Below are 21,415 nucleotides of genomic sequence, written 5' to 3'. Positions count from 1 at the left end.
GAAATGCAATGTCTTAAAATATTATTTATGGTAATTTGTATGCTAATAGTGCCTTTTCAGCACGGCGAAAAAATTAACTACTGAGTTGGAATAAATTAGGTTTGATGTTGTCCCAGCTTCAAACAGAATCAGAAAAAAACAAATCAATGGTGAAATGAAATATATCTGGAATCGCAAATCTCGCTATTTGAAATAAATTTTGGCTTGGACAACAGATCGTGCTGTTCCTGATGTAGAAGATTGAGACCATTTACGGCTCGACAATGTCACTATCCACAAATCGTCACTGTTTCTGAATAATCAAAGTTTCACAACGTCATAGTTCTCATTTATCATTGTCTCGTGTATTTGTTTTGATGAAACTTTCGGAATTCATTGTAAAGTACTTTGCCAAAAAAGTTGTTATTATGATAGTAGCCCTCGATCAGTAAAATGCTTTTTGAAAATCCGTAAATTTATTTGCTTTTTAGCGTTATTCACGACGAGATTCATGATAAGACACTGCCAAATTACACCAAGTATTGTATTGGCTACTTTATTGTACCGTGTTTTGCTGAGAATAAAACCTAGCCTGAATTTCAAAAATGATGATGATTTCAAGTACTGCCATCAAAATAAGACCTAGTCATATTTTTCATATTTTGTATATTTTAAATTTTGTTTTTAATAAATGAAAATAAAGACATTCTCCAAAATAAACCCTATTGTTATTTTCCGAAAGAAAGTTGAATTTAGACTCGGTCTTATTTTCCGAGAAACACAGTAAATATGGCTTAGGACTCAATTCGTCCTTATTTTGTATTATTTGCACCAATGAGATATTTACAACAATGAAATGTTGGAGAATGCTTGTTCTATCTTTGTTATTGTGAATGTCCGTCCAAATATATGATCAATTTTGCTTATTTTTGTTTTGTGAAGGTACTCCTGAAGTATGCGTATCAAGATGACGGACACCGGAACGTAGTATTATGTAACAGGTGAGTGTTAGGCAATAATTTCAGGTACAATTACTACGGGAGTCACTTGGCTAGTCCCCGAACTAGTAATAGAACTAAGATAAGGAAAATTGGAATTAAATTTATGGCCTAACCTTAACCTGGTACACATATTATGTTCCGGTGCCCGCTGTCTCGGTACGCATACTTCAGGAGATGGATGGAACCAACACTGAATTTAAATGTTGCGAATTTTTTTTAATTTTACAACTCCTAATAACTGCAAAATCAAGTAAACATAACATATATTTCAATAGTATCTGTGTCGAAATCCCATTCCAGACCCGGCAAAGGCTTTCGGCTTAATCATTTCCTGAATGTGTGTGTTTTCGACTTTTTTCATCACGTTTTATAAAAGTTTACCAAAATCAGAGAAAGGTTATTGTGCGAATGGTATTTGGGATTTATGAGTCACAATGCAAAAGGCGAGGCTGAGGGCTTAGTTACTAGTTACTATTGCATGTGAAGGGCCGTATATGTCGTTTACGCGTAAATAATCGAGTGAATTGAATGAAGAGTTATACAGTGTGCCCATAATTCCTATTTCGTTATGAAATCAGTCCTCAATATATCTTAACCAGGTTTGTTGTTTTTTAGTCAGTAATTGTTTAGGTATTTTTTACCTAATACATCTGTGAGAGCCAAAACAATATATTGTATCAATGAATTCCTTATGCAATTTTAAAAAGTTTTAAGACTTTATGGAACCTTATACTTGAATGAAAGTAAGTTTATCTAAAAGAATAGATTGCGTAGGAATGATAGCTTGTCTAGAGCCGTATTGAGAGCAAAAATCTGAATTGGCTGTACAATTCAAAATGACTCCGCGAACCGTCATACCCAAAAGTCACTAATTCTATTTTTTAGATTATATTGTTTATTATATATTTGGTATTGAAGGGCTGTAATGATAGTAATTGTATATGTGGAAAGTAACACAGTGGAAAAACTTTGTAGCATTTATTTTGTTGTGCCTAAGTAAAGCCACACCACGATTTCAAAATCCGTTGAGGGCAACATAGGGTAGCTTTCTCACTTTCTTTTATATTAGGTATTTAGTTTTGCGATCATATAAATACTACGTGCACTTTAGTATTTGCACATATCTTTGGGTGACGAGATTTTACAAAATTATTGATTTTTTAGAAAATTTGGGTGACTTAACAAAATGATATGCAGGTGTACACGCATAAGTTATTGGTCGGGTGAATTAAAATAAGATTTATACTCGAATAAAAGTAAATTGATGGCTAAACAAGAGAGCTGTGCTCAAATATATGGACACGTCACAAGTTGTCGCTATTTTTTATTCCGACACACGAAAAACGAATCTCTTGAAATTTTTAAAATAAGTAAAAGTAATAGCCTTCTGGCAAAAAAATCAATCTTCAACCACTAAAAATTTCGGAGCAAATAGTCCAGTATTCGAAGAGAAAGCGATTTCATCATGACGAAAGAGAAGAATAATACTAACAAGAACGATAACATAATATTGAAACGATCGTTATGTACACTGACGTGTCCAAAATAGACGATCTGCGTGGTGAGGTAGCTTGTCTAGAGCAGTGGTTCCCAACCTTTTATGGCTCGTGGCCCCCTTCCTGAGGGTTTCATAACTCATGGCCCCCCTGTTTATCATTCCAGTGGTATTTAGAGTGTATTTTTTGATTGATAGATTCCAAATCCCATTATGTTCAAACAATTCATGCTCAATAAAGTGAAACCACTCCGTGAAATAATCTTGTCAAGCAATGAAACTGGGAAGAACGATGAGTTTTACCGCCAAAGGAAAGCTGAAATCAGTTTTGCGCTTGGCGTTGAGGTCCTTCTCTAACTGCTCTGCGGCCTTTGAAAAGCCACGGGGCCCCAGTTGGGAACTGATACTCTAGACTTAGAGCCTTATTAAACAATCTGAATTGGTTTTGAAATCCGTTAGAGCCGTTAGATTAAAGTTGTTATCGCGAAATATATATATCTGAAACCGGGCCCTCGATGTACACTGTTATGGTTATAGGTGAGATGTGGGTTACGGCTAGCGCTAAATTATTTGAATATTTAAAATAGAATCGGATCCTATCCTAGACTATTATTAATACTGTCAAAGTAGACTCATCACAAAGGGCCAAAAATACCTGTTTTTGGAGAAGCCCGAACCACTGACTCGAATCGAGCTGGACTCTATTCACCATTTACTGAAATACTCGAAGTGATTTGGATCATCTAAATTCTGAATCAATGAAAAATTTTATTTCTTTTTTTTTATGCTGTGTTAGACCCATTTAGGAGTCGCTGCTCGATAACCAGTAGTGGTTTCGAGCGTCTCCATCCACTCTGAAATGCTATTCTTATTTTATTCTACATCGTTTATGTAAGTTGCGCATTTTCAGCATTAGTGGAAAAATAAATTACTGGTTACTGATTACAGTGTTTTCCAACCTATTGGTCGCCTGAGAATTTTTTGGGTAGCTTGTCTTTTTGACAAAAATCTAGAGTTACTGATTTTATTTTCTAGTAAATTTTATTGTTAATTATAATTGAGTATTGCTCAATAGTAATTTTATACGTGGGAAGTATCACAGCGTAAAAACTTTGCTGAGGGCGGACAAGCGCAGCTTTTTCACTTTGAGATAATTTAATTAAGGGGAAATAAATGTCATGTAAAAATGGTTGTTTTAGATTAGTCATATAATATTGCGCCATAAAAGTAGTTTATATAATTGAGTATTTGAGCATCCTTTGTGTATCCTTGGGTCGCGAGATTCAAAAAATATATTTTCAGAAAGTTTGGGTCGTTTGAACCAAAAAGATGGCAACCGCTGATCTAATTGAAATGACTCGGTCTTTCCAGCAACTGACTCGAACCGAGTTTACTCGATTCCTCATTTATTAGTGACTCGAAGATACGAAGTTTCCGAATAAAATAACGGGGATTCGCCAGCATCCAATCCCAGTGAGATATAACTCAGTGATTGACTCGAGGTTGGGATGACTCGTGACTCGGCGTTTAGCGGCATTTACTTAACACTTTTGAATACGCACGCCTATTAGAAACCCATGAATAGCTGCGGTCTACGTAATGATTCTATTTGATTCGTCTTCTAAATCACGATATGTTCGATATGGTTCGAGTTTTGTTCTGACTGAGAAAAAGTTATTATTACCGGACATTGAGATTCGGTGCTCCACAAGTGTGTGTACCAAGGAGGTAACTAGTTTTGTGCGCCTACTTTACATCAAGTTGTGTAAAAGGACGGAAGCCTATAGGCAGGGGGTATATTAACTTGTCAGCGCTCGAACTCGTAATAGAACTAAAATAAGGAAAATCGAAACAGAATTATGGCCTAACCTTAACCTGGTACACACACCACGGGAGTAGCTGAGAATCAGTTTTGTGGGGATATAGTTCCCGACCGAGATAAGTAATTTGTGTATAAATTTGTCAATGGCTTGGTGGGTCGTATTGCCTATTGCAGTAGCTTCAAATGTTTATTATTAGATTCCTTTTTTCGCCTATTATCGAACTCTTCATTCCTCACTTCGCATAAAACTACTTTATTTATTCAATCTTTAATGGATCATTTGCTCATTTTTTGTGCAAGTCGCACTCAGGCTTTGGTACAGTTCAAGTGATTTATAATGTTCGTGTAAATAATTACTAGAGTAATAATAATGTGGAATATCCGCAGCAAATAACCTACTGAGCTAAATTCCGCTTCAAGAGAGACAAAATTTCTACATAGAGGGAAAGTACTCCCCAACTGGGAAACGTTGGCCTAGTGCAGGAATGGGCAAATTACGTCCCGCGTAATCCAACAATCTATAACTACAACTCAATAATTTATTTCAGCCAAGTTTGGTTACATCATATGAACATATTGTAAACATATAAACAATAGAAACAGAGAATAAACTTACAGACACGGGATTAGAATGGCAATCTATCGAAAATGGATTACTATACTGGTGATTTTATTGGGAATACAATTCGGTGAGTATAGCACGTTTCGTATTCATAACTGCATGAGTTGAAAAAATATCATAAAGGCTACCTATGTTTTTTCGGCGCTCCAGAAGTATGTGTACCAATATAGAAGTAACTAATTTTGTTCGCCTATTTTACATCAAATTGTGTAAAAGAACTGAAACCTATGGGCAGGGGGTATATTCACTTGGCTAACACAGACAGTCCCCGAACTCGTACTGGAACTAAAATAAGGAAAATCGGAATAAAATTATTACCTGGTACACATACTACGGGAGCACCGATTTTTCGATCTCAAGCCAGGAAATTTGGTGTATGAATAGTTTTCATATAATGTCAGTCAGTCTCAAACTTTTTAAGTCGCCCTTTTTAGAATTTGTCAAGTCTCGCGCGCCAACTCAAAAATAAGTAGCTAACAATAAGCTACAAATAACCGATAGTAAGGCGAAAGTATGTTTTATTCGAAAATTTATGGATGCAATAGCAAGCTCCAAACAACAAAAAATGTAAATATCCAAAATTAAGGCGGACAAGACCAAATCTAGCAAATTTTTAATATTTTTTATTAGCTTCACGCCTGCTTGAAAACTTGTCTACGACTCCTTTGTGGCGCGCCCCATCGTGTAAAAACCACGGCCTTAGAGAATAGTATGGGGTTGACACGATGACAGGGCTGCTATACAAATACTAACAGTCAAGAACAATGTTTATGTGAATAGCCTACATATATTTTTGTTAATGTGTTCAATGTCTTTTGCATAACTCAAATATGGCGATAAATGCGTAAAGTTTCTTCATAAGACTTCCGAAAAAAAGTTATTAGCTTCAGCCTGCTTGAAAACTTGTCTACGACTCTTTTGGGGAGCACCCCACCGTTTGAAAACCACGGCCTTAGAGAATAGTTTGGGGTGGATACGATGACAGGGCTGCTATACAAGTACTAACAATCAAGAACAATGTTTAAGTGAATACTTATATATATTTTTGTTAATGTGCTCAATGTCTTTTGCATAACTCAAATATGCCGATAAATGCGTAAAGTTTCTTAATAAGACTTCCGAAAAAAGTGTAAAAAGTATCAAACTGTAAACACAATCGAATCGGTAAAGCCAAAGACTTTTGTGCTCTTCGTATAAATAATATTAATAAGGAAAGTAGCGTATCTGACTCTTCCTGGGGTTACGTGTATCTAACTATTCTTTCTCTCCCGCTGACTTGTTAGTAGTTCCATATGCAATAACTGCAAGGATACTTTATAATACACCATTTTATTATACAAGTTTGCTCAAAGCAAGATATCGAGGCCTTTTCTTAAACAAAGAAAACACTGGTGGCACAATTTCAAGAGACCAATGGGCTTGATTCTTGCAATAGATATTTCCCTGGATAGCGTGGACGAAGTAATTTAAACAGTTCAAGTCAGAAGTAGGGTTGGGCATTTTCGAATACCTGATGATTTCGGAATCAAATCGAATATTTCTCGTGATTACATGTGACTTTTTATTGTGATGGGTCCTGCAGACACATAAATTACTGAAAACATAAAATATCTCTCCCAATTATTTCGCTGTGCGTTCAGATACAATGAGAAACATGTTCAGAAATAATCAACTAGGAAAAACGAGTCTTGTATCAGAAGTGCATTGTAAAAATATGGTTTCAATAGCGAATATTGGGGATTTTCAACTTGACCTCAGGCGAACAGAGAAAAAACACGATGGCGGCAATTTGAAATTCTTGTCTGGACAGATTCAAAATATTTATTATTCGATTCGATTTGTATATTTCATTCGAAATGCCCAGCCCTTCTCAGGAGTTAGGAGAAAACCGCAAAGTAAATCGGAAGTTATTGCGAAAAGCATTTAGCAAAGAAAATTGTTGACAAGGGAGGGCTTCTGCAATGATTTTATGAAGCTTACCCTATAATTTACCCGATTATTAACCGCGTGTATTTAATAGGTTGTCGTCGCGCGTTTTCAGAGTTCTTATGACGTCATAAAAGCTATTCTGAGGTTCAAAAACATGTTTTGGCGGGATTTCAAAGTGATTTATGAAAGCACCGAATTGGGTGCAATCATATCGAGCCGGAAACGAGCCAATCTTAACTTCCGGGTTGTATTTGAACTATGGTTCCGTTTTGTGCTATTTCAGACAATCAGACATTGTGATTTAAAATTTTGGTGTCCGATTGGTCATTTCGTTTTGATGTAGTCTAACTCTAGAAAGTTTAACAGACTTAAAGAATAAACCTGCGGGCTTTATTTGGTTCTCCTGAAGTATTTGCACCAAGATGGCGCACAACCTGAATATAGTATGCGTACCATGTTGGGGTTCAGGATGTGCGCCATCTTAGTGCACATACTTCCGGAGCGCCCTTTATTTTAGTATTTTGTTCTCATATTTGGCTTGCAAAACCTATGAACCGTCTAAAATATTTCTTCGCACTCTTGGGGTCCGTGGCCACCTATCCAAAGGGGTGTCTGTGTTGGATAGAAGTTCCCAAATCCAGGGTCGCAAGCCATGCCACAGGGTTATCACAGTCTCGAGTCCAAGTCAATCACTGAGTTAAGTCTCACCGTCCCAAGTATTACTTTGGACCCCTGGGTTCCATGGCCACCCAATCAATCGCGTATCTTTGTTGGATAGAATTTCCTTAATCCCGAGTTGCGAGTCATTAGAAGGGTTATAACAGTCTCAAGTCCGAAGTAGATTCAAGGTCTGTAGCCCTGACATGAGCAAACTACGGCCCTTGGGCCAAATCCGACACATTGGGTAATTCAATATGGCCCGCTCGATGCTGCCACAACCAAACTAAAACCAAATTTTGATGTTTTAGCTCAAGGAATTTGTTGAGATTGCTATTTAATTTAGTTTTGCCAAGAAGATTATTGTTTTCCATTTTTGCTAAAACTATGAAATGTAACTTTTGATGTCACATTTACATGGCCCGCCGGTCTAGATGGGCAAAAATTTTGGCCCCTGGTCCGAAAACCTTTCCCACCCGTGTCTAGCCTCTCGAACACTGCAAATAAATCTTCTTCAAATCATTTATTTCAGCCTCATCTCAACACATAGCACTACTAAGCCACACACCTATCGTTCACGATTCCCAAACCTCGACTTTGACCTGCGCCGATTTGTCTGAGAATTCAACGAAAGTTTCTCTCTTCATTCGTAGAGAATTTACATGGAGTGGGAGCAGAACTTCCGAGGTAACGTTGATATTGTTAGGGAAAGGAGAAAGCTGATAATCTGGCTAAATCGTATGAAAAATCACGGTATCTCCTCTAGTTATCAGTCCATATACGGTATTGGATTGGTTAGTTAGCCAGTTAGTTGTTTTTGGAAGATTGGACTTAATGGTGGAGAAAGCTGTAACCATGCTCCACTTACGTGACCCACTTTTGATGGTCAGTATTCTTCTCACACATAACTATTCTCGCGGGATTCGAACCTGCAAACATATGCAAGATAATCAGATCTGCAATGGCAAGCATATTTCTAGGATTAAATAGCTTCGATAAAAAAATATATCTATTTTCTGAAAAAGAATGCTTCAAAATACATTTTCAGTCGACATACACAAGACAAGTCTTGAAACGCAGAGGTATGTTGAACACTTGGACGGGAGAGAGAGTGAGAAAAGCGATCGGTGCGTTTGGATGCGGGAGAGGCAAAGATGCGGTTTCAGCTGTTAAAATGCATGCAAACGGTCAGTCAAATTTTGTTCGGTAATTCAATTTTAATAAGTAAATGCGCCACGCACTTTCAAGTATCAAAACGGTATTACAATACCCTGTTTTAGTATATTGACATCTAACTCACTTTTCGTTTTGAGCCGTTTTCGTTTTGACTCATGGACGCCGAGCAAACAGTCTCGTGACAACTCTGTTTTGGTTAAAACTACCAACTGAGAATATATGCAAAAAAATTAATATTTTAAAGGCTATGCAATTGGCTGGTGTCTTTAAAATGCTGCGTCCCATTTGTCCAACGTGTATAAAAATTACTTCTTTTTACTCGTTTGTACTGCAATATATCCTGACTCAAAACACAGAGAGAAATGGTATACGTGTGCGACAACTATGCTTAAGAGGCAGAGCAAAGGAAAAGTGTGCTAAAAGCGGACACGTACCTACTCTTTCTCCACACACACCGCTTGCTCCTGCTTTTCAAACGTAAAAGAAAAGTTTTTTCTTGTTTTATTACAGGAAGCCTTATACCACATGCATTCACTAAACTAGTCATATCGGGGTCAAAGGTTGTCATCAAAATGAAACTCACTTCCGCGAATACCGGAAGTTCACAGGTCGGCTTAAGGAAAGTCACGTGGTACAAAGATGGCCATATCTTAGATACGAGATCAATTTCCAGGATTTGGGAGGTTTGTACCTGAAAGCTTTCAAACTATAATTTTCTTTACTAATGTTTGAGTTGTGACATTGAACCTAAGAGAGAAATGGTCGGTATTTTTAAACTGACGGAGACCGGAGTTGAAAGTTCACGCCGTCGGAAGCCGGCATTGTGAATTTTCAACTGTGATAAAAGTAATCAAAACTTTCCACTAAAACCTAAAAAGCACTGAGTTGATAAACGTTATTATAACATTCTATCGAAGAAGACTTGCATAGGCCAAAGTTCGCCTATGCCAAATCTGATTTTTTTAAGAGAGATTGGGTCGGAGTCGAAATTTTTTGGACGGACTCGGAAATTTGGATTTTTCCTAACCAGGAGTCGGAGTCAAAAATTTTCCAATCCGGAATAAATTATATTTTCGTTTCAGGCTGAAGGAGGGCGAGCTCTGGTCATCAGCTCTGTCAAGGAATCGGATGCGGGGATATACATGGCCCATCATACAGACGAGGATAAAATAAACGCTGCTGGGACGATTCTGATAGTCAGAAGTAAGTTATAATTACCTGACCAACAAGCTTAAAGAAGGTTGCGAGTCTTTATGTTACTATTTTGTATTTTGGTTTCGTTTTTTTTATGCTGAGTTAGACCCCATCTAGGTGTCGCTGTTCGATAACCAGTACTGGTTTTCAGTGTCTTCATCCACTATGTAAATACTATCCTTATCTTATTATGCTCGTATATGTATGTTGCGTATTTTCAGTATTGATGAAAAAATGAATTACTGATTATTGATTTAAAAGTAAATATAGTATCGGTCGAGGTCTACCTGCACATGGGTTTTTAGAGCAGTGGTTCCCAATGTAGATTGCCCGTGGCTCCCTGTTTGTTATTCCAGTGGCAATTATAGTGTTATTTTGATTGGTACAACTCAAATCCAGTTGTGTTCAAACAATTCGTTCTCAACAAAGTGAAAACACCATGTGAATAACCTTTTTAAGTAATGAAACTAGGAAGAACTGGGAGTTTACTTGTAACGGGAAAGTGAAATCAGTTTTGCGCCCAGCATCTAGCCCCCCCCCCCCCCCCCAACTGCTCTATGGCCCCCTTGCGGACCACGGGCCTCCGGTTCGGAACCGCTGTGATAGAGATCAGATTTCCAAATTCCAGCTTTGGACGAGTTGATTCCATTCTTAACTGTAACTACAAGGGGCTGTGGTTGAAGATACGAAATTTGTTCGAGCCTGTATTTCGCATTAGATTTTTTTTTTTTTACAGCTCTGAATTGAAAGCGTTGTGGAGAATTATGTGCGAGAGGGTTGCTGGACTTCTCGCCACCATAAGGTGGTTCACGTAATTGTTGGCTGATACGGCTTCCTCCCCCATCAAGTCCATCCTTACGAAAACAAATAAGTGGCTAACTAATCCATACCCGACCTGGACTGGGTAACGGACGAGGGGGCCATATGATTAAGCCGTCTTGTCGGCTATATATATATATATGTGAATGTAAATCTTATTCTATACTTAACTTTATTCATCGCATAATTCTATATATACTTTATGTACTTAATTCACAGGTTGTCCATTGGACAAATGGGGATCATCTTGCGATAGAAAATGTCCGATCTGTCTTCATGGAGGGGTTTGTAATGAAGGTACTGGGTTATGCATATGTTCAGCAGGTTTCAGTGGAAGATTGTGTGACCAAGGTAAGTTTACGTGCTTTAGTAAGTTTGCTCAACACACCACATTTAACCTAAATACAGGAAAAAAAATCAACATAACTGAAATGAGTTGTATGTCACTGTCAGTCTGTCACATTCATATATATCGAGTTAAGTGTCATGAATCATACATTATTATATTCCAAGGATGGCGAACCACTGACCCGCGGGTCACAAAGTGACCCACCGCGTTCTATTCGTGACCCGCCAAGGCACGAATAAGATTTAAAATGGTAACATATGGCCTTAAATTAATCTAAAAATAACTAAACTAATATAATGTACCGTCAGTTGGGCAGTCAGGGCTTCAATCGCTCATATTCAAATTGTTAATTTTTGGCCCGGTATGGTAATTTTCAAAACCCCCAATCTTGGGCGCATGCCACTTTCGAAAGTGCATCTGCAAACTGTTCTAGGATTATACGAGAACTCTATGCTACTTTGCCTTTTATTAGTTTCTCGCCTACAATGCCGCTGAAAATACAAAATCTTTCAGACTTGAAATAAAACCTAGAAATCTGAAATAACAATGGGGCAGTGTGAAAGTGCCTTAATGTGGTTGAAAGCTGAATAAAAAATATAAAACTATCAGAGTGGAATTTCCTCCAAACTTTTTGGATACGGAAAAGAATTTGCCGCATCATCCTAAACGTAATTCATATGCGTGTTTTCGTACTCTAATTTCATAAAATCGAGTGCCATAATAAGTCTCTGATAGAAGTGCAACATAAGTAAACAGCAACAGAAGTTGATAAGACTTGTTTCAAAAGTTTCTAATAGATACAAACATTGATTAAATATCTGTGACCCACTCTCTTCTGTTCCGCGATAAAAATATAATTTTTGACCCATTCATTGAAAAAGGTTCGCCATTCCTGTATATTCCATCTGGTGTGAAACCAATAAAAATTCCGAAAGGTTATTCAGCACCGCACCTGCGTTGCGAGTAAAAGTATTGAGCCGACCAACAACCGATCGTGTGATAAAGGTTCAATCTTGATTTATTCCCAGTTTTATGTATACGGTGTTTTTTGGTGGTTTTTCATCATTTATAAGCAACAGCACCCCAGCGCACCTTCCTTCAATCTTTTCAATACCAATCTTCCACGATTTCGTGGCACCAGCCTACCAGCCCACAAGAAAAAATTATTAAATACACATCAAATAACTAAACTGTACAAAATTTGGAGTTAGACTTGCGCATAGCATGAGCTGAGTACCTATCAAAGATTGAATAAATAACGTACTGTTTATGCGTATTGAAGAAAAACTGACGAAGCGAGCAATTTAACGAAAAAGGTTGCAAAACAATTAATAATTTTTTTTTAATGTATCAATTCTCAGCATGTGAACCTTCCTTCTTTGGCGGCAACTGCCAGCATAACTGTGCATCTCTGGAAAGTGAAGAAACTTCGTGCCAAGGTTTTCAACTATGTTCTGTGGTTGGATGTGCCTGCATGAGTGGATGGATGGGGCTCGAGTGTGAAAAGGGTAGGTTAATTTATTGATAGTATTATTTCATTTCAATGTGGAACTGTCAGCGTAAGAAATTCAAGTGTGTCTGACCAGAATAATCTCATAGCCAAAAAAAAGCGTTGCTGCCACTTTGTGCATCAACTTAAAAGAGAATAAATCGAAGATAAATATTAGATTTTTTCTAGCCCTTCCAAAGTGATTTCATATTTCTCATTATGAGGCCTTAAACTTCGAATCTTCAGCATTAATTATTACGTCAAATTTCTCACTCGTGGCTTATTATCGTCATATATCTCCTCCGAGTCTCAGAGTATTTAGCAATATTCATGACCTCCTGTTTTTACTGATGGCGTCATATAACGCCTCTGAGTCTTTGGCAATATTCATGACGTCATATTTTTCACTGATGATGTCATAAAACCCCGCCGATTCTTTAGCAACAATATTGGAGTTAAATTTTCCATTGGGGACGTCACATAACTCAACCGAATCTCTAGCAGTAATCATGATGTCATATTTCCCAATGATAACATTATATGAATCCCCGAGTTTTTGACAATAGTCATGATGTCATATTTTCCATTGATGACATCATATGGCTCTTCCGATTCTTTAGTAAAAATCATGGTGTCATACTCCCCATTGATATAACTACTCCGATTATTCAGCAATAATTATGGCGTCATGTTTCTCACTGATGGACATCATATATCTTCTTCGAGTTTTAAGCAATAATCATGTGTCTTGTTTTTCAACGTTGGCATAATATAACTCCCCGGGCTTTTAGCATTATGAAGACTTCATATAACTTTTCTCAGTCTCTAAAACTAATAACCACTTATTTGTCATTGATGACGTCATGTAACTCCTCCTAGTCTCTAGAACTAATCAAGCTGACTCATTTGCCATTGGTGACGTCATATAACTTTTACGAGTCTCTAGAACTAATCATACCCACACATACCTCATTGATGAAGGCATAGAACTACTCCTAGTCCCTAGAATTAATCGTACCGTAACATTTGTCATTAGTGACCTCATATATCTCCTAGTCCAGGGGTTCTCAAACTTTTGATGTTACGGAGCCCTTGAAGAGGTTGACTATTCTTCACGGAGCCCCACAAATTAATTTTTAAAACAAAGCAGACAAAAAACACATGTTGATATTTACTGATTAATATTCTTAGTAAGTTAAAAATACCTTACCTAATTTAAATGCTAAAACTTTTTATTCTAAATTGCACGGTTAAATTATATATATTAGGCCTGTAAATTTGACACACATATTGACTCTTTGAACTCTGACGTCTCTGAGCGAAGTTACTCGCTCACCCTGAAGGTTCGCGGCGCCGTATTTGTAGAACAATGAAATAAGTCTAAATACTGGCTATTTGGCACGCTTATAACTTTTTACCAATTATAGGTAGCACGTTGTGTGACATTTCAATCGAAAGGAAATTTTATCGTGCATTCAGAATGTATTTTTCATTTCGAAATATATTTTGTCAAAATTTATAAAATTGACTCTAATCTAAAAGTGATTTTTCTGCATGTAAGTGAGTTATGACTCCAAATTTTGTTATTTTGGTACAAAATATACTGCCAATAATTGATGTTCATAAAGAGTTTCTTAGAAGCTTTTTGTTGATATTGGAATTATTATTGTGACTGTCGTATAACCAATTTTATATTAAAATATCCAATTGTGTATCAGTGTGCCGGGTGAACAACTTCGATAAGCGGCCATTACGCAGCTACGCAAAAGCCGATCACGTGACCAACGTCATGAGGATGTTGATACGTACGTTCGAAACGTATTGCGTGGCAAAATGCGCAAGATAACTTTCACGACGACGTTCTCAGCGGGACATCGGTCGCCGAGTTTCGATATGATATTAACCCTGTATGGATTGAAGCACCGACGAAATACACGAAATAACATGCCCAGCAGCAGTGAAAGCTTATAATTCGTTCATGGGAGGTACTGATAAAAACGACCAGTTGACACGCTTACAAAAAAAAAAGAGCAGGAGGCATTATAAATGGCCAAGACGTTTAGTTATGAAGTATTCCATGCGGGCGACGTACAATTCCTACGTCCTAATGAATTTCGTCAAACCTCACAATATGAGAGGGAAAAGGGTCTTCTCAATCCCCAATTTTCTAGAACAACTATTTGAAGATCCCACTGGAAAAGGCAAGATGTTGACGAAAAAATGCAAGATTGTGCAACCACAAGAAGATTTAACAGATATTAAAAGACTGCAACTAAACGTACGACACGAAATATATAAACTGCGAAACGCCAGTTCTAATATTAGATGCGTCGTATGCAGCAAAATTTACAGCATTGCTAAAAAAGCCAATCCAGCTGCTAAAGACAAAGACTTGCCGAAACGATGAAAGACAGTATATAAATGCAAATATGCATAGGTAACGAAACCAACAACCATTGGTATGATTGGCACAACAAAGTGCAATATTGGATTAAGAATGTGTCTTTTATTTGCATAATATTTTCATGTTCTTCGCGTAGAGCGAATTTTGAATGCGTATAATCGGGTTAATTGATTACTTTCTGCGGACATTTAAATAATAACATCTCGACGTAACGTTATTGCGGACAACGTCACGCTTTGTTGCATTTCCGTAATATACGTAAAGTTGTGCGTGACGAGACGTAGCCTCGCTTCAATGAGAACGTCATTTTGACGCAGCGTCGCTGTTAAACCTACAGAAAATCAAACGTATTTGGCCATGAAATTTGAATGGCTTATCGTAAAATCGTTTTGGATACGCCTTTAAAAAGCTATTTAAATTCTCTAGATATATTATCGATTGTATATTAGGTTATTTAGGCAGGAAATAATCAATTTCTGATATTTAATTTTCGTTTCCATCAAACAATTTTACACACTCTTTTTTTGCCAATTATTCTCAGATAATTGGAAAATATAGCAGCGATATTCAAAGTGTAGATAGTTCTAATGACCAGCTTTCATACAGTATAAAACTTACTCAAATACCTATTGTGGTTCTTGAGATATGAGGGAATAAAGTTGATTGATTTTCACGCGATAAACTGGCCGGTAAACCGGCCAGCAGGGTGAGAGAGCAAACTCGGGCTGGCCGGTAAACCGGCCAGCAGGGTTCAAGAGGTTAATGAACTCCCTTTTGATATTTTGGAAGAATGAAGAAGTCGCTCATAACATGCGCGATAGCATTTTGCTGCAATCACCGATTGTTTTCGTAGCGATGCGTGTTTTTTAGTTAGACCCTAACATCTATATGTGGGTGTTTATTCTCCCTAATCACACATTTTTCTTGCTTGTTCCGCGAATACGATAATTACGTTTTTGTCTTTGTTCGTAATTGTGAGTTTAGTATGGAAAACAAGTTAATACACTATAAACATCAGCGACGAGTTGCTAACAATAATTAATAAGGAGGTGAATCAGCAACCCAAATTTCTTGATTGAAAAGCGTCATTATAAAATACTAAAACAGAAGAAAACATGATAATTTTTGTTTAGCGGATTCGCGACAGATTAAAAACGCTTTTTTAGACATTGTGAATCACAAACTTTGGTGTTATGTTAGGTTATCAATGGGTGTTGTACCGTAGTTACTGAAATCAATACAATAATTGTGCGCTCGATCGCCTCGATGTACCTTTTTTATCCATTCTGAAACTACCGACGGAGCAAAATGCGACTTTTTTCGATATGTGACGATATACAAGATAATTATAGATTGTATCAATTAATTTGTTACTGAAAACAAAATAAATTTCCATGCTTCCTTTTTTCGTTTACTTGACTTTATTGTCTCTCCTTTGAGGTCCGCGGATTGGCGTGGTAATCGTGGGTGATAATGATTTTATATTGTCGTAAGTCAACTCATCCGCAGGTCGAATTGAACACAGTGAACCAATAAACAAGGCATTTGAACATGCGCGCATCAGTCAAGGATTCCGCAATTGTGAATTGTATTCATTGAGATGTGAGAACAACTCAAATTTGATGAATCCCAAGATAGCAAAAACACGATTCCAATCTAATTATAGTTGGCAGTTTAGCACTTATTTTAATTTATTTTAGGTCGGGCCTGAAATGTCAATCATTACCTACGGGTCGGGCTTCTCTATCGCTGACTTTTTTTTTCAAATGAGGCGTTTTGGCCACGGTCTACAAAAAAACAGAAGTTGCCTTATAAACACGACACATACTGTACTAAACTCTTGCAATGACAATTCAAAGAACTCCTAAATAAAATATGAAAATTTCGGGTTTGCTTCGGTCTCGGGCCTGCAAATCCAGTCGGGCTTGATACCCACGGGCCTGGTTGCTGGAATTTTTGTGTCCGATCTTACTTCTGACTTATCCACTGAAAAAGTTTATTTTAAACGAGTGGCCTAATCGCGAATAATGTTGCCCGGGAATTTCCAATTTCAATTTTGAACCCTCTCCCCTCTCATAAAAAAATCCTGACTGCGCTTCTGCTTCTAGATTCTGTCAAATTTAAATTACCACCTCGTTGCCATATTTCGACTCTACCGTCGTCAAATTTTATTATTGGTGTTTTTGCTTATTAACAGTTACAGAATAACCAAGTCCGTATTTTGATCGAATATCCCGCGGAGCCCCTAGGTTTCTCCTGCGGAGCCCTGGGGCTCCGTACGGAGCACTTTGAGAACCTATGTCCTAGTCCATAGAACTAAGCATACCGACTCATTTGTTATTGATGACGTCATATAACTCTTCCTAGTCTCTAGAACTAATCAAACTGATTCATTTGTTATTGACGAAGTCATATAACTCCTCTTAGTTTCTGGAATAGATCATACCATACATTTGTCATTGATGACGTCATAAAATTCCTACTCTATAGAACTAATCATAGCTACACATTTTTCAGATTCTTCAGCAATAATCATGACCTTATTTTTCTTACTGGTGATGTCATAAATTTCGAAATACGACGCCATCATATCGAGATATGATGTTATTTCTAATCTATAACGTCTTATAACTCTTGCGCGTCTTTAGCAATATTCATGACGTAATTTTCCCCCATGATGACATCGAATAAATCTCTTGATTCTGTAACAATGTTCATTATGTCATATTTTCTATTGATGACATCATATAACGCCCATATACCTCTTTCAAATCTTTTGCAATGATCATGACGTCATGTTTCGAATTGATAACAACATATAATTCCGAATTCTTAAGTATAATGATGTCATATTTCTCACTTATGACGTCATACCCCAGTGTCTTTAGCTATGATGAAGAGGTCATATTTATGACTGGTTGTGATGACGCCATAGAACGTATCCGAGTCTTTAATAATAATCACGATGCCATATTTCTTATCACTGAAATCATATTCTAATATCGTTACATTGGGTTTATTTCATCTGTGCCTTATTCTTTTAGCTTGTCCTCCTGGGTTATACGGAGCAGATTGCAGTCAATCATGTCGGTGTTATCATGGTGGAGTGTGTAATAGATACAAAGGATGCATTTGCACTGATCAATGGACCGGACCTTCATGTCAAGTTGCAAAACGTGACGTCATCAATTCTGATGAGGTCATTCCAGTAGAGGATTCCGGGTATCTATATCATTTGAAAAATCTCAAAATATTTTGTCTTTTGTTATCAATCGGGTTTCTATTAGACTATGTTTATCCTTCTTCTAAGCTTTTGTAATGAAGGCTTTCTAATACAGTGAAGCTGTCGCCACAGTTAAATTCAATATTTTGTGTAATTCAAAAGTTTAACTGCGCATTGACATAAATATATTATTGTAACATATATGTGTAAACGATGACTATTCCAAATGATTTAGTATGACAAGTGTAATGACAAGTAGACTGATATAAAAGTATTTGTGCGAGACTAAGGCTGAAATATTATTAACAAATGTTATCAATCGGGTTTCAGCGAGCCAACTACTCATCCTTCTTTTGTGCTGATGGCTGTAAAATGCATGGATACAATAGCAAGAGTAGAGATGACTCTTCTAAAACAAAGTTATAGAATTGTGTTTGATTGAGAGTGTCTGACTTTGGTATATATCAGGGGTTCCCAAACCGCGGCCCGCGGGCCTAATCCGGCCCGCGTAACGATTTAAAATGGCCCGCCGAGCTTACGTGAAATAGTGTTCAACAGATTTTATTTCTACCTTTTTGCGATCTAGATAGCGCTAATTTATGTCATTATCAGAGTTCAAGCACGTGTTTATCGTAACAATTCAATTATACCAGTATATCAATTATGGGTACCGGTGTTAGGATTACATAGAGCAGTAATTTAGTTATCAGCCAAATAGGAAAGCTTAAAGATGTCAAAAATCAAACGAAAACTAGACTCAGAAAACTGACGTTTCTTGAATAAATGGCAGTGTTCATATTTCTCCATTAAAAAGTATCAAACTTTAGAGATTTGTCTACTTTGCCAACGATCTATTCCAGTTCTGAAGGAATACAACATTGAGCGCTATTATGAGTCAAACGAGCATGCTTCAAAAAAATGTCAAATGAAAGTTTTGGGCGCTATATTCTTCTGGCCCGCGAACATCTTTCCGATTCCAATTTTGGCCCGCGGCCAATAAAGTTTGGGAACCCCTGGTATATATTCAACGAATCTGTCCCAAAATTATTCCTGCAGTGACCCTTTCATTAAGTACTTTTTTTTCAACTTTCTAGCTTTTTAAAACAACATACTCACACTTTATTTCCGACACTCGCCATGAATTTCAATGCGAGTCCAAATAATATTTTAATTTTCTTAACAGGAATAATGACCGACTGCCTTCCACAACGGTGGAAAAGAAACCGAACATCACAGCAGTATTGGCGGATCCTTCATTCAAGGTATGATTCAGAGTCGATACTTGAATCAGATTAGGAATGTGACCAGTGAATCCGAAAAAGTTGAGGAAAGATTCTCTTTCATGTCAAATCCATTAATAACAGGTTTTCTTATTTCAGAAAATGTATGTATATCGCCACGTAAGTCACATCAGCATGAAACGTTTTACATAAACCTAATACATAACTTTCGAAACAACGAATATAACGCAAGTCGTCAGCTGCAGTGCACTTTACGTCCAAGACAGTCTAGAATTGCGTGGATTCGTCGCGTGAATTCGACTCGAAGTGGTTCCGAATAACTGAATCTATTACCTGGCAAAATAAAATTGTTTGTGAACCATATTTCTGCTGCTTTGTTATAGCCATAGCATGACGGGACTTTCAAATTATTATCTGATGCTTACTCAAGGCCTTGTACAAACAGCCCTCAGTATATCAAGTGCTATTGTTTTTTGACGGTTCTGAAATTTCCCGTTTCGATTATGCAATCCCAATTTCAATTAAATTTTGAAGAATTGGTAAGTATGGGTGCTTAAACCTGCCTTGCGAACATAGTTGAGCCTAACACCATCTATATAGACCTTAAGTCAGTAGTTTCCAACCTTTTATATCTCGTGACCTCCTTCTGGAGGCTTTTAGCCCTCATGGTCCGCTGTTTATTATTCCAGTGGTATTTATAGTGTTACTTTGATCGGAAGATCCCAAATTCAATAATGTTCAAACAATTCATGCTCAACAAAGGAAAAACAACCCGTGAAAAGCAATGAAACTTAGAAGAACGATGACTTTTTTTTTAGTAAAAATAAAATCAGCTTTGCACCCCTCAGCTGCTGATGTCACTCATCCAACTGCTCTGTGGCCTCCTTGGCTGGAAACCACTGCATTAAGTACTGTATTCATTGGCAAACGATCATACTGGCACTGATTTTTTCTAAGAAGTATACGCCTTTCATCTTGTTCAAAAAGAAGAATCATCGTATAAAGATTTACGGTAAATATGTATAACGTCTGTTTTATTTTGAAGGTGAATCAAGGTCAGAATGTGGAAGTGCAATGTGCGGTGACTGGAATTCCTTCCCCACAGCACGGAGAAATTATCTTGAAGGTGGGTGTTGATAAAATGATCAGAAATAGAGCTGAGTTTGAGTCTGTCGTGTTTACACTGATATTGGAATAAGAGTCGTTTTTTTAAACGCTACGGCATCGCGAGTTAATGTCGGAATCGCAAATTCTCGCTCGACTAGATTATCTTATTTTCATTCTCCTATCTACGGTGATGTGACTTCTCGCTTTTCAACAATATATATACCAACTCGGGAAGTTTTGCTTATAACCTGTGTTTCGTGGAATTCCCTTTCACCTAGCTGTTTTCCTAATAGTATTGACTTGAATTGTTTCAAACAGTATGTCAACGGCTATCTAGTTTCATTTAGTATGGAACTAAATATATCACTATAAGCGCGGTAACTCTTCATCATTACTCTTTCTATTTTAGTCAGGGCCTCAGAATCTTGCTTTGAGCAAACTTGTATACCGGCAATGAATAGCTAGCTTTACTGAAAAATCTTACAAACTAATCGTTTTTGTTACCATTTAAAGCGCAAGAATCAGATTGAAATCGCCCCGACCGAAACAAAGATGACTGAAACGGTGACAACCTCATTCTTTGAGTTGACAATGGGTTCGTACCCTGGACCGTTCTGGTGCGTTGCAACAACGAGTGCTGGTTTTGCTCAAAAACAATTCAATTTTACAATCCCAGGTGAGAAATGGCTTTAATAATTTTATACCACACTTTTCATAGGTTTTGATGATTGATGTTGGGAAGCTTCGGAAATATAACTATCTTAGTACCGCGAGATTTTTTATGTACAACTTTTATTCGACCATTCCGCTCTAAGCAAGACGCCGCACAACAGCAACTGTTATATATAGAGTTTCTATTTCTAAAAGAACCAAAATCTTTTCGGTTGAGCTTTGCCTACCCATTTTAT

General features: G+C 37.2%; 1 protein-coding gene across 1 annotated transcript in view; it reads left to right on the top strand.

Annotated features, from left to right (window-relative positions):
- The first annotated feature begins 4,850 nt into the window (after nucleotides 1-4,850).
- Nucleotides 4,851-21,415, top strand: part of LOC120335191 (angiopoietin-1 receptor-like) — a 34,939-nt gene continuing 18,374 nt past the window's right edge. Inside the window, exons 1-11 of the mRNA XM_078113529.1 lie at nucleotides 4,851-4,986; nucleotides 8,038-8,192; nucleotides 8,554-8,692; nucleotides 9,192-9,364; nucleotides 9,764-9,884; nucleotides 10,914-11,045; nucleotides 12,405-12,551; nucleotides 17,981-18,158; nucleotides 19,343-19,421; nucleotides 20,446-20,526; nucleotides 21,021-21,183. Of these exons, the coding sequence (XP_077969655.1) occupies nucleotides 4,929-4,986; nucleotides 8,038-8,192; nucleotides 8,554-8,692; nucleotides 9,192-9,364; nucleotides 9,764-9,884; nucleotides 10,914-11,045; nucleotides 12,405-12,551; nucleotides 17,981-18,158; nucleotides 19,343-19,421; nucleotides 20,446-20,526; nucleotides 21,021-21,183 (1,426 nt within the window). The 5' untranslated portion in view covers nucleotides 4,851-4,928. The remainder of the gene's footprint in view (nucleotides 4,987-8,037; nucleotides 8,193-8,553; nucleotides 8,693-9,191; nucleotides 9,365-9,763; nucleotides 9,885-10,913; nucleotides 11,046-12,404; nucleotides 12,552-17,980; nucleotides 18,159-19,342; nucleotides 19,422-20,445; nucleotides 20,527-21,020; nucleotides 21,184-21,415) is intronic.

The sequence above is a fragment of the Styela clava genome, chromosome 1 (assembly GCF_964204865.1).
Source record: "Styela clava chromosome 1, kaStyClav1.hap1.2, whole genome shotgun sequence".
Classification (NCBI taxonomy): domain Eukaryota; kingdom Metazoa; phylum Chordata; class Ascidiacea; order Stolidobranchia; family Styelidae; genus Styela; species Styela clava.
This window is presented reverse-complemented; position numbering and strand designations above follow the sequence as displayed.